Source organism: Camponotus floridanus, unplaced genomic scaffold (genome assembly GCF_003227725.1).
Source record: "Camponotus floridanus strain SB8 unplaced genomic scaffold, Cflo_v7.5 scaffold25, whole genome shotgun sequence".
Taxonomy (NCBI): domain Eukaryota; kingdom Metazoa; phylum Arthropoda; class Insecta; order Hymenoptera; family Formicidae; genus Camponotus; species Camponotus floridanus.
The window spans coordinates 645-13,486 of record NW_020229381.1 but is presented as its reverse complement, the minus strand read 5'-3'; the positions used below and the strand labels follow the sequence as shown (position 1 = coordinate 13,486).

The 12,842-nt window shown below is 33.2% G+C and overlaps 2 protein-coding genes across 3 annotated transcripts; both read left to right on the top strand.

Annotated features, from left to right (window-relative positions):
* The first annotated feature begins 1,488 nt into the window (after positions 1-1,488).
* Positions 1,489-4,507, top strand: LOC105249745 (hemolymph lipopolysaccharide-binding protein). 2 transcript variants are annotated; one of them, XM_011255433.3, is made up of 3 exons: positions 1,489-1,664; positions 2,103-2,633; positions 2,921-4,507. In XM_011255433.3, exons 2-3 carry the CDS (start codon positions 2,157-2,159, stop codon positions 3,215-3,217), a joined length of 774 nt encoding a protein of 257 aa, XP_011253735.1. In that variant the 5' UTR covers positions 1,489-1,664; positions 2,103-2,156; the 3' UTR covers positions 3,218-4,507. The 2 variants fall into 2 exon arrangements, with proteins under 2 accessions (XP_011253735.1, XP_011253736.1); XM_011255434.3 differs by having other exon boundaries at positions 2,121-2,633; positions 2,921-3,217.
* Positions 4,508-6,233: 1,726 nt separating this feature from the next.
* Positions 6,234-9,657, top strand: LOC112638127. Its single transcript, XM_025409218.1, has 5 exons — positions 6,234-6,296; positions 6,933-7,333; positions 7,683-7,996; positions 8,374-8,741; positions 8,997-9,657. The coding sequence occupies exons 1-5, from the start codon at positions 6,234-6,236 to the stop codon at positions 9,045-9,047; spliced, it is 1,197 nt and encodes a 398-aa protein (XP_025265003.1). The 3' UTR covers positions 9,048-9,657.
* Positions 9,658-12,842: the final 3,185 nt, after the last annotated feature.

Below are 12,842 nucleotides of genomic sequence, written 5' to 3'. Positions count from 1 at the left end.
TATATATATATATATATATATATACACACATATTGCTTTATTCTTTCATACTGTCTGTTTTCATGTTATTTTCTGGAAGTAAATAAAAAAAGCATAAAAACGTAGTTTAATAAAGATATGAAGGTAGCTTAATCCAATACAGATTATATTCGGTTATATTGATAGTTTTAAAAAAGAAGTAAAATCCACTGCAATTAACTAACAGTGGATTTAATCTAGCAGAATATATTATAACTATTAATTTTACACATTTGTTTCACAATTATTTATTATAAATTTATACTGCTTTAAATATAAAAAATATATATAAAAGATTAAGATAAAATATAATCTGTATATGTAAGGCAACTTTAAAAACACATTCAATATGTATTACAAATTGGACAATTTAATTAATATTAAATTAATGGAAAATTGACGAAGATGACTTAAACACTAAATTAATCAAATTTTACTTATATTTAGTTAGTTTATAAAATATGTCTCTCTTCCTGTCTCTTATATGAAAAATAAATTATTTTAATTTTTTATTTTTAAGATTTTCTCTGTAAATATATAAAAATTTTTCTTGCAATTTCTTTTCAATAATTTTAGACTCAAGTAAAACAGAAAAAAGCACAGGATGCAATCATACAATCAAGTAAATTTTTTTGTCTGTCTGCAATTTAATAGCGCGAGAGATCAAGTTATATTTTTTTAAAATTTTTTAAATTATTTTTAAATTATTTAATCGTTGGTAATTTACGTTCTTTTGATCTAATGTAAAGCTACCAGCTCTTTCAATAGATGTATGCTGCGAAAGAAAGGGGAAGGAGGGAATCGTGATTCTATATGCCTGGAAATTCACAGTGCTATATTACGGAGACGTTTACACGGTAGAGGTTGGCCCATCTTAAATCTCCCGATTAACTTCGAGTCTGTCTAGTCTATATTTTATTCCGAGCAACGCTCGGAAATTTACCATAAGAATGGCACAAAAATCGTATCTTATAATTCGTATACGAATTATAAGATACGATTTTCGTGCCGAGGATGCAAAAATATTGGGTCGCTATAATTGACATCATGTTGTATAAGAAATACTCTGATTGTGAATATTTTGTATTAAAACAATAATTATTATTTATAAAGATTTGTAATTTAAATATTGTTTGTGAAAAGTTTATAGAAATATTCAAATAATTCTTGTAATATTATAATTATTTAAAATGTTTATCTCTTTTTCACCTTGTCAAAGAAATATTGACAAATATTGACAAGAAACATGAAATACTTTTTCAACAGTCATTTCGAATTATTTAATCTCAATTTTTTTATTTAAGATATATTTAAGATACATTTAAGATATTCTTTTATTTTGTCAAAAAATTTAATAGAACTTGTAGTTTCTTCTTCAAGTATTCGATTTAGTTTGATTTTTTTCAGATGAGTAGAAGATACAGAAAAACTACGACTTCATCGTTTGTGAACCACTGCTGTCAGTCCTTGAACGATTGGTGATGATAAAATACAGCAGTATTTTTGGTCGGCCACTTAGCCTGTTTCGGAGCAGTTGGGTAGGGATGGGCAACACAAGGGCCTGTTAGTTCTTCTTCGATCCCGGTTTAGTAAACACGTGTTCCTTCATATAAAGATTTCGAAAAACAAGCTGAATAGATTTCGAGGTAGAAAATTTCGTGCGAAGATTCGTGATTTATTTCGAAACATAATAATCATTATAATATGAGCTTTATCTTTAGACTTTTAAGATTTAATCAAGTATTGAAATTTATTGCTCGCGGTTTTTACAATTTTATTTATATATTTTCCAAAGTATTAATATATTTTTCACACACACATGCACACATATAATTTTTATATAATATTTATCATTCAATATTTTTTATATATTTTTTTAAATTAAATTTTCTTTGTTCATATTTTTTTATTACACATCTCGCTATATTTTACGTTATAACAATTATATAACAATTATGTTACAGTATTATTATTTTAATCATTCATTTTTTACATATCGTATCTCTAATCATTATAAATAATTTGACATTTCTTTTATTGCGTGTAAAGCAACTTCTCTCAAAGCTTGATGATTGAATCCGCAGATTTCGGGTGTTTTACAGACTGATCTTCGAAAGAGCGACAAATTCGCGGGAGGAATGACGTACTTTTTACTCGTCGCTTGCATCGCGTTACTCGGTGCTGTCGAGGAACCGTTCGTTTCAGCCGCACCATCTACCACCGGCTCCCCCGAAAAGACCACGACCGTTCCCAACGGTGTGAAATTCGACAGGGATGCGCAGGACGCGGACATCAATAATAATCCAGGGTCCGCCTGTCCGTGCTTGACGTCGGTCAATAGTACGTCGACAATCCCCGGACAATCGGACTGGTTGACGCAGCAACGGCGGCAACATCTCGAGCAGTTCTACTACCAGAACGTCATGGTGCATGGTATGTTGTGCACGTGTAATTTCGCCATGCGCGGTGCCCCGATGCGGGATGATTATCGTTACACCATGGGTATGGGTGCCCATAAGATACACACGAGGGCCGCCACATGGAACGAGGCGAGGAAGTTGTGCAACGAGGAGGGCGGCCACCTCGCCATCATCAATTCCATCGCCGAGGAACACGTAAGAATTGCTAAATCCGATCGCGAATTAATATTGCTCTCATATAAAATATGTGCGATAATATCTGATCTCTGTATAATTTTTTTCGAACCTACGAGACTTCTCAAAGTTTATCAAGTAACGTAGCTTATATAAGACGTGATGAATATCTGGATTTTGATGAGTATCATATCTCTATATATTGGGACCTATATATATTTAAATTTACGACGACTTGATGTTTATTATCTAATCTAATTAATGCTGACATATGCGTATGGTTTTTCCTTATCGATCCTTTTCCTCAGGTACTGCTAGAGATATTTAATCAATCCGGACCGGTCATGGGCGCCGCGTATCCGGACGAGGCCTTCTTGGGTATACACGATCTTTACAAGGAGGGTGAGTGGGTCACGTTGTTGGGAGATTCTCTGGCAAGAACCGGTTACACCAGGTGGAGCGATAAGTGGGGCGGGCAACCCGACAACGGAGGCGGCAAACAGCACTGCGGCGCTTTAATGAAAGAGGGTGGCATGGACGACGTCGCGTGCGACGTCCCATTTCCATTCTTCTGTGAACTTCCGCTGATGCACGCTTTACATTGAAAAAGAAAGAGCCTCGGCGGTACCGGTCAGGGATTAAGCATCGTTCGCATAAGGTTTACACGCCGTTGCCATGTGCAACGTCGTATCGCGACCTTATTGTAGCTGCATTATGCAGACATCATCTTCGCGCAAAGGTGTTCTTTTTTAATACAGAAAGAGTTTTTCCTTTATTCTCTCTGTGAAACGTGCGATGTCTCTCTGAGAACTTTGTCCGCCCGAGTTTCTCTTCTCTCTACGAAAGGACACCCGTCGATGAAATGTTCAGACCATTTTTATGTATGTTTAAAAGACCTTTTCCCAGATACTTTTTCTTCAATTTGTCGAAATTCTTCAAAAAAATCTGTCTGTTCCTTTTTCTCCTTTCTTACTTTAACGAGCAAAGTGTAAATAGATACACATTGTCGATGTTAAAATTAGCTATTCTAATTAATTACTCGTTTACAACACGGAGTCTTATTCCACCGAAGCTTAAAATCTCTGCTGTAATACAACGATACTATTACGCGTTAAATTACATCGCGTGAGTTTACAGCAGTTTCGAGAATATTGCGTTACATCAACAATGTAACCGTTATAACGCAATCATTACGCGAACGATACTTAAACATTGACGGCGCATTTATTCGCGTTACCACTTCATACATGTATTACAAATCGGATCGATATCTCTGTCCGAATTTTTTCCTCTTTACGATAGCTTTACTCCGTGTGTTATACACACCGGAATATAACTTATGTACGTATCGCTGCGATTTATGTTTACGAAAAATATAGCTTTACATTTCGGAAAATAAAGAATTTATAGAGAGAGATTGAGAGAGAGAGAGAGAGAGAAAGTGGAGCAATGTAAACCGATATTGCGAGCGATGTAAGCCGTCGGTTTGTATTTATGGCGCAGTGGTAGAGCTAGAAGTTTTCGAGTTTGAGTTGAAACCCCGCTAAATTGCACCCGCGTGAAATTGAGAGGCACGCGGAAAATGAAGACGAAGCTAATTTCGGATGCAGAAATCGTACTCGTGAAAATTGTAGCCATCGAGAGAGAACAGACGTCGAATACAAGCGGATGATATAATTTTCGTGTGTTACGTGAAATCAATCGAGCGATCAATATTAACGCGAGCGGCATGCTAAAATTATTATCGAGATATGACGTGTACTTTATATTAATGTCCTTATTTGTTACCAGGAGTGCATAAATCAATATGTCTTTTATGTCTTGATATATTTTAGATAGTACTTTTTAATACTAATAACACTTTATACGAATGGAATAAATGATACATTTCTTGATTTTCGCTGTCAACTTTTCTCTCATTATGTTTTGATTTTCAGAACATTATATTATTCTAACAAAAGACTCGTAGTTTACTCCAGTCCATTTGTAAATTTTCAAAGAGAATAATAGAGGAATATGCTTGACTGCAACGTGGCGCGTCGATGCAAATTTCCAATCAAGTATAAAATTACATTGTCCATTTATAATTCATGAAATGTAGCCGTTTCCAATATTTCAAATTGTTTGAATTATAAAGAAACTACTAATATAATAATTTTTCGTTTTTTTTAAAATTTTTTTCGATACGTTGGATTCCTTCTATGTATACATTTTTATATAGAAAATGTAAAATATTACGTAATGTTTTTGCAAACTATAAAAGAATGTAATGTAATATAAAATGAGATGATCTTTATAATATCGAACATAGAATATCGCATATTATTTTCTCAAGGGAACAAGATTCAAGAGAAAATATCACAAATTTTTTAATGAAATACTTAACATCGTCAAAATATTTCTATTCAATCTGCATAAGAGATAAAAGCCAGTTAATAATTGTGTGGCTTGAACAATCCGGCAACTGTAATTACCGACAATATTGCGGCATTCTGTTGCAGTTTGGCGAATTGAACGACAAGGAATGTATATAAGTCTATTTTTAGTTTTTATTAACAGAATCACGAAAGCGAGTTACGTGGTAAAACATCGATTTAGTAAATCTTAACGAAATTGGTTCTTCTTTCATTAAATGCAGTTTTTTTGCTACGCGAAAGTTCGCAAAAAGGCAAGAAATAACTTTTCTTAGCAATTCTTATTTAAACGTTTATACTTTACGTACATAATATAAAACGCTATTCTTCCATTGCAATAACGTTAACAGTCTTCTTAACAGTCTTGCTTTAGTTTCAGTTTTGATCAATTTTCTTATTTAATTATTTTTTATCGAATATTTTTTTATTTAACAAAAGTGTTTTATTGATAATTTTTGAACAATTAAAGTCTGCAAATATAAATAAATTGTATATAATTATAATCTTTAATTGATTTCATATAAATTAAACCGAATATTAATTTGAAATTTAATTTAGATATGTGTAATATTGAGATATGAAAATTGCGTTAAATAATGATATTTCCGAATTTTTTTTATTAATAATGGAAAATTGAACCCAAATTAAGCGGTGATGATGATATATATATGTACATGCTTTTGCTATTTGTGTACTGTTATATTGTGTACTATTATATTGTGTAAAATATGTTTTATTAATTATATCGCAGAGAAGTTATTTCAATATAAAATGTGACAATTTAAATAGGATTTTCTCTTTGTGCAGATTGTATAAATTTCTCATCATATGTAAAATTAATGATATTCGGTAAAATTTGTGCTGCAAATTTTATTGAGCAAATATGATGCTTATATTCTATTCTTATACGCTTTCATATAAATATGTATGGAATGGATTGAATTTTTTTTTGCACTTCGTGCAAATAGGAATTTAATATCGATGTCCGTTCGAGATATGCAACAGACGCAACTAGCTTCCGCTAGTTTCGCGAAAAACTTGCATTCAAACCTCAAATTACAATAGTAGAAAATGTAACAAAAACGAAAAATGGATTTTAATCGGTCATATCGTCGAGGTACTTTATCGTCATATATGAAAACGTGAAAAAGAAGACGATGAAATAAAATTGCAATTATTATACATATATACATTTTACCCGCGAGCAATGTCGTCGCTCATCGTTTCGCACGATTCGCATTTAATGATGTTGGAAATCGCTGTGGAAAATGTATGTGAATTTTTTCTTTGTATTTTAATATGATTTTCAATTTTATAATTTATAATATTTCTCATATAGATATGTATGTCGAAACTTAAACCATCTTGAACATTTCTTAGATTTAAAGAAATTAAGATTATATTTAGTTTTATATATAATTTTTATATAGCTTTTGTAATTTCAAATAATGATTTGTAGTATTTTACACTTTCATAATTTGTCCATTGCAATTTTTATCTTCTTTGCAATAAGTATTTTCGTATCTTATATTTATTATTATTATTATTATTATTATATTCATTCATTCATTCATTATTATTATTATTAGCTAGGCTTTGCATACAAATTTTAATAATTTTTAGGAATAATATTTTTTAATAATATATTAATAAAGAGTATAGAATAAAATCACAGAAATAGATTAAAATATATATAAATTACAATTTTTGTCTAATTATCATGGTATAATTGCGGATATCAGTGGAAATCCTGAGATAAAGGAGTCAAATACTTTCATATTCTACAATTTTATAATTAAATACGAGACACATTAATATCTAATTTTTGAAACCATTATTAGCTTACAAATAATAATGAATAAGTTTCGATGAATTATCGTCGCGCATTAATGGTCGCAATAAACAGTTGTTTATCCCTTGGACCTCCGAGTTCGACAAAGTCATCTTGAAGAAGACGATCGTTATGTTTCGCATGCTGGACGAGGAGTGGACATCGCTGGCGCCGAATCGGCGCGATCATCGCCCTTATCGCGGCTCCTGTTCCGAAAACGAGAATTTCTACGGCGGTAAATCCATCATCTTTTGCGTACCTGCAAGATTCTTCGAGAAAAAAGCGATCGATGTCGATGTACAGCTCTACGTGCAGAGAGAAATGTGCGAGTATTTCGAGATGGACTTGTGCCAGAACGTCGGTTTCGCCACCGTGTCGGTCGATGATCTTCTGAATGGCATCGCCAAGCAGATGCGCGAGCGGAACGAATTGTCGGAGCATTTGTCGGACTTGTATAAGCAGCAGATTATCTCGAGGTGATTGCGCCGAAAAACACGAGTCGATAATTCGCCAATCGTCGAATCGGGGGAAAACTTTGTATTTCATCGAAAGTTCCGATCCAACCGTTCGATCACGTTCATTGCCGGGTTCGTAAAGAGAGGAAGAAATAGCTGGCGTAATATTGTTTGTTCTCAATAATGCTTCTTTTCGTATTCTTTGTACGAAAGAGATCATTTCCGTACACAAATAATTATTGAGATACATAGTTTGACGAAAGAAAAAAAAATCTTCCGCAGAGTTTGTAAAGGAAGTACTCTTAATGTGCATGATAGATAGGCTGCATAATAATAGGACTTTAATAACACGTTCAATATATGATTTAAGGTCCGCGACGGGAACTTATAATCTGCTTGACGAAAATTTCCGGAATACCGCGGCCACGATCTCACTCTACATCCGGATCAGCTGCCTCGGCAAGTGCCTCGTAACCGAGATTACACGCATCGAAAGTGGCATGTACGGCGCGTTCTGCGCTCGTAAGGAATCGGATAAGGAACAGTATCTCGCTCGACAGTTGACACCAGACGAGCTTCAAAGCGGTCACAGGGACGTCAAAGATTTACCTCGTATCCCTCGCGGACGCTTAGTATGCCGCTGCGAGGAGCTAAGAAAGAAAGATCTCCCCGCGGATTTAGCCGGTAATTGATTCCATTGCTTTATACAGAGATGCTACTTTCAAGTCTCTTCTACAAGACACGGAAAGAGCGTTATCTGACTTAATTCCAGAGAATAAAGCTCTTTCTTAAGTACAGTTAAGCCGCCGAACGCGACTATTCCATCTTGGTGATCCTATCATTTTTTTATTCTATGCAAAATGTACGTCTATACTGAAAAATTAAATGAAATGAACATCTTGCGAAAGCCTATTACGTTTCATATAATAAGATTTTTCAAAATAAGTGATCATTATTTTCGTTGAATTCAACGGAATAGAAATCTATACAATTGCATTTCATCTGAGAATAAATGACGCGATTGAAAATGCATTCATGTATTGAAACATAATTGTCGGCAGCGAGAAAAAAAAGAAGAAGAGAACCCACTGCGCGCTCAGCTGACGCTGATAGATTTGTCACGACACCTACTACAAATGCAGCGCGAGATGCAGTCGGGATCGCAAAGACGAGGAACTCAATTGCAAAGAATCCTGCAGACGTTGCCATAATTAAAAGGGAAGAAGCACTCGCTGATTACGGTGCCTTGGACGATGCTGATGTAGATGCGCTTGAAGACGCGCAGGAAAAAATCGTCGTGACAGATGCTGCTGCCATAGCTGCAGATACTGCCATAGCTGCAGATACTGCTACCATAGCTGCAGATGCTGCAGACGCGATTAGAAGAAAAGTGCCTACTGATAATCTTGGTGCTTTAGGTAAAATAGATGTAAGTATCAATGCAGGTGCATTTGCGGAAGTTATATCATTTTACAAAATCTCGTCCGAGTATCTCCAATTCTTAATATAATTCTTCTAATTATCTCTTTTTCACGCATAAAACTTTAATATATCTTTGAATAGAAATATTACAGAAATTTGTGGAAAAAAAGAAAAAATATTTATCTAAAGTTATATTAAATTCCGAGAGATTTTTGAATATATAATGTATAAGAGAAATATGAAATATTTCCTCTTCTCATAGATGCCAAAGAACGTGCAATTGCGAGAACGAAAGCGAAAAGAGACGCGATAAAGGATAACGGAAGAAAGACTTTCAAGAAAGCAAAAGATACGGCAACAATCGGTATCGCGGAAAGAGGGATGAGAATCTTCCCTTCCGTTCCTGCGTCCGTGTCTCCGTGTCTGCAAACATATCCTTCGTGTTTTCAATTGCAACCACTTTTAACTTGTTTTCCCTACTTCGACGTTTCGTTATGTTGCCCGTGTTATAGGACGAAGGACATTGTCAATTGTCCTCTTGAATTCTTTCATTGTGTGTAACGAGTTCGTTCTTCCAGCCTTTCGCGACAATGAGTCGACAGCTAGTGTCGGTTGAATAATTAAACCAAGACGGATATTGATTGAGTCTCCTTCGGGTTCTTAGGATTTCCATAATTTGATTCTTATTCCATCTTTTATTCTACTTTTATTCCATCTTTTGTTATTATATTTTCTTTCACATTTCTAATGTCATGCGGTGTCTTTGAATGATGATTTCTTCTGATGCATTAATGAAATCGGACAACCGTGAATGTCCAAATTATCAAATCATAGAGTTGAAATAATGGCAGGCTGATCGACTTTTTTTTTAAATTTTTTAAATCCCGTTTTTATCAGTTTCAATCGAACGTAATGACGCAATCCAATCAATGTAATATTATTCTGATTTCGCTTACTTCACGAATTGTGTATTTAATTATAAGATTACAATTGAATTATTTAATTTTACAATATGAGACATAAGACCTGTCAAATATGTCAATTTTGAAAAATTTCTATCTTTATATAAAAAAAATTTAATATCACGAGTTATTTATGTAAATATTTTCTACAAATATTGACTTTTTTAAATGCACATATTCAAAAAAGTCTGATAAAAATTTATTTCTCTCTAAAATTAATTTTAATGAAGGAGAGATTTTTTATTTCAAATTTGTTATTTAATAGGTTTTGATGGTTCTAAAATATGTAAAAATATTAAGAAATGAGAAGTTCTTTTCTTTTCTTTCAAATTTCTTTTAATGCAGATGCAAAAAGTTATCTGCGTTAAAAAATAAAAAAATATAGTTTATTATGAAATATATATTTATTATATCAAAATGATATGCATTTTTGACAAAAAATATAATTTCTTTATAAATTATTCTGTTCTGTTTTGAGAATGAGTGCAATAAATTATGGATATAACGAACAAGGTATATTTTGAAAAATGCAATTATTAACAAAATGTTAGATTTTACGATATTATTTTTTAGAATTATATTTCATTTTCGAATGGATTTATGTCAAATAAATTTAATTTTTATTATTTTAAATCAAATGATCGCGATATGAAAAAAATCTTATCGAATCACAAGACAAAAGATGTAATCATTGAAATTTCTACGTCGCATGATAATGGTTAACAAGGTGAAAGCCTTGTTTGTATTCTCATAACTTTACGCCTCTTTAATAATGCATACACGTGACAATTAGCGAATTCGGTTGGATGCACTAGTGAGCATTAAATGCGCCCTTTCTCCGTTTTTTACAATAGCTTTTTTCAATACCAAAAAAAAACTGAATGAAGCAACATTTAGTGCGCACCAGCGCGCATTAGTGTAGCTAATCGAATTCGCTATATGATTAAAGAGATAAAAAGAACATTTTCATGCCGCTCTCTTTATCTTCATACATCGGATAGCGTAATGCGCGGCTACGATAAAAGGCGACAAAGTTAATTTTACGTAGCCAAATATGCGCATCGTAATTTGCGAATCGGGAATACGTTGTATATCATTTCATACAATTGCTTGGATTTCACATTCAAATTTCATCTGTTTTTTCATCAGGAATCTCCAAGCGTTTTTCGATCAGAGAGATTGAATATCAAAATCATTTCGGTAGCGATTGTCTATATATCGATACTGCATACAGGGTGTTTTTAAACATTTGCGAAATTCGGAAAGTGATTTCTTGGGTAAATTCTTGAAAAAAAATTCATATGCAGTGTTCTAAACGGCACAGTTTCTAAATTATAGAATGTTCAAAGTTAAATAAATGATTTCAAAAGTTAACAAAATTAAAAGATAACAAAATTATAAAAAAGAAACAAAATTATAAAAAAAAATTATAGGAATTTTTGAAAATGATCACCTTCTGTCATAATACAAGAATCTGTTCTTTTTTTCATTGATTAGTGAGTACACTAAAAAATACCAAGTGTGATGTTATGAATTGCTTCGTTAAAGATCCAAGTATATAATTCCTTAAATTTTTAATATTTTTAATCGGGGTAGTATAAATTAAAGATTTAAAATGGTACCAGAGAAAAAATCTCCAAAATATCTGTGTCAATTCTGGGGATCGAAGTGGCCAAGATTGAGTTGTCTTAAATATTCTTAATTAAATACTTTAACATTCTATTTCGAAAACTTAAGCAAATTTAAGATAGTGTGTATATAAATTTTTCTTCAATAAACTACCAAAGAGATTACCTCCCAATTTTTTTTCGAACATTAAAAACACCCTGTATAAAAGTATCTGTACCTTTAAAATTGCGATTTTTAAAAACCTTTAATGATATACCGATATTGAACTGGATGCGATAGATGGATTTTTCAATTCTTATCGACAAAGAGCAAACGATCTGCACCCGGAGGTGTAATACGGAGGAAAGCAAAGTTAATTAAGGGAAAGCATCGATTTCGTTAAGTGAAATCTGTATTTATTATAAACTGTATATGTGAGTGAAATTCTGATTAATAAATGAATTAGACGCACAAGAAGGAACCGACTGGGAAAGTTTCCCTTTTAATAATGCCTAGAAAGTTCTCTCTTTCGGACACGACGGAAGAGTCGTATCGCAACTTCCGTAAAACTCTATCGATTTTCACCGCAATAGTGTAAAACGAGATTCTCAGGGAAACAACGCATTTAAATCTGCCGATGACCATTTATTCCAAGCAATTGGTTCTCAGCTCACTAGCTTAATCGATATGAGTAGCAAGGTACACGGAATAATAAATATATTGCTCTAAAAAGTCAGACGTATAATTCGTATGCAAGTTACATACCCGTTTATACATACGTATTGTTTATTAAAAAATATATCTTGCACAATTAATCGCGACAAACAGTGCGTTAAGTCGATTTATCTTTACGTCAGAATATTATTCGCGCGGATATCATTGCTCCGAACAAATTTACGGGCTTTCGTGCGCAATCGTGCTTTCTTATATCCATTGTTTCGGTACCGAACGCGATCTAGCGTGCATTTCCGCCACGTTAAGCTCGGGGTGGGATTAAAGGAAAGAGGGCAGGTTTGTAAACTACACAATGTAGGCAGGCTACGATAGCGGTGCATTATCCGCATTTATGCCGACAGAAATCCCCCGGCTGGTTCATACATATTAACGTAGGAGTCATTGCGCGAGGCTCCTTAAGCGGAAAACAAAACGGTCGGGAAAAATCACGACTGCGCTTTATAATAAGCGACACCACCAGAGCCAACGTTTTTCCCTTGATTATTAACACCATAAATTACACCGGCGCGTTGTTCACTATAAAATCAGACGACAAAATCGATGTCGATGCAACGTAATATAAATTTAATATAAGTATGCGATTTTTAATACTTGAATAAATAATTGATTGGAATTAATCTCTTTTATACACTTTTACTTTGGAAAAGATACTCTGACTTCAAAATAGTATATTAATTCTCGTTATTCAATTTGGATATCGCAGTACATTAGAGTAACATACTGGAGTTAATTCGATAAAAAATTGAAAAAATATCATTAACATTACTTTTTATGCTCTTGATCATTGCACCGAGAATTGTTTC

What these genes read in the sequence shown, in the direction of transcription:
- LOC105249745 (XM_011255433.3), top strand. Translation starts at nt 2,157, where the DNA reads ATGACGTACTTTTTACTCGTCGCTTGCATCGCGTTACTCGGTGCTGTC. An exon ending in ATTCCATCGCCGAGGAACAC is followed by an intron (nt 2,634 to 2,920) that starts GTAAGAATTGCT and finishes CCTTTTCCTCAG; the next exon opens with GTACTGCTAGAGATATTTAA.
- LOC112638127 (XM_025409218.1), top strand. Translation starts at nt 6,234, where the DNA reads ATGTCGTCGCTCATCGTTTCGCACGATTCGCATTTAATGATGTTGGAA. An exon ending in AAGCAGCAGATTATCTCGAG is followed by an intron (nt 7,334 to 7,682) that starts GTGATTGCGCCG and finishes ATATGATTTAAG; the next exon opens with GTCCGCGACGGGAACTTATA. An exon ending in GTGCTTTAGGTAAAATAGAT is followed by an intron (nt 8,742 to 8,996) that starts GTAAGTATCAAT and finishes CTCTTCTCATAG; the next exon opens with ATGCCAAAGAACGTGCAATT.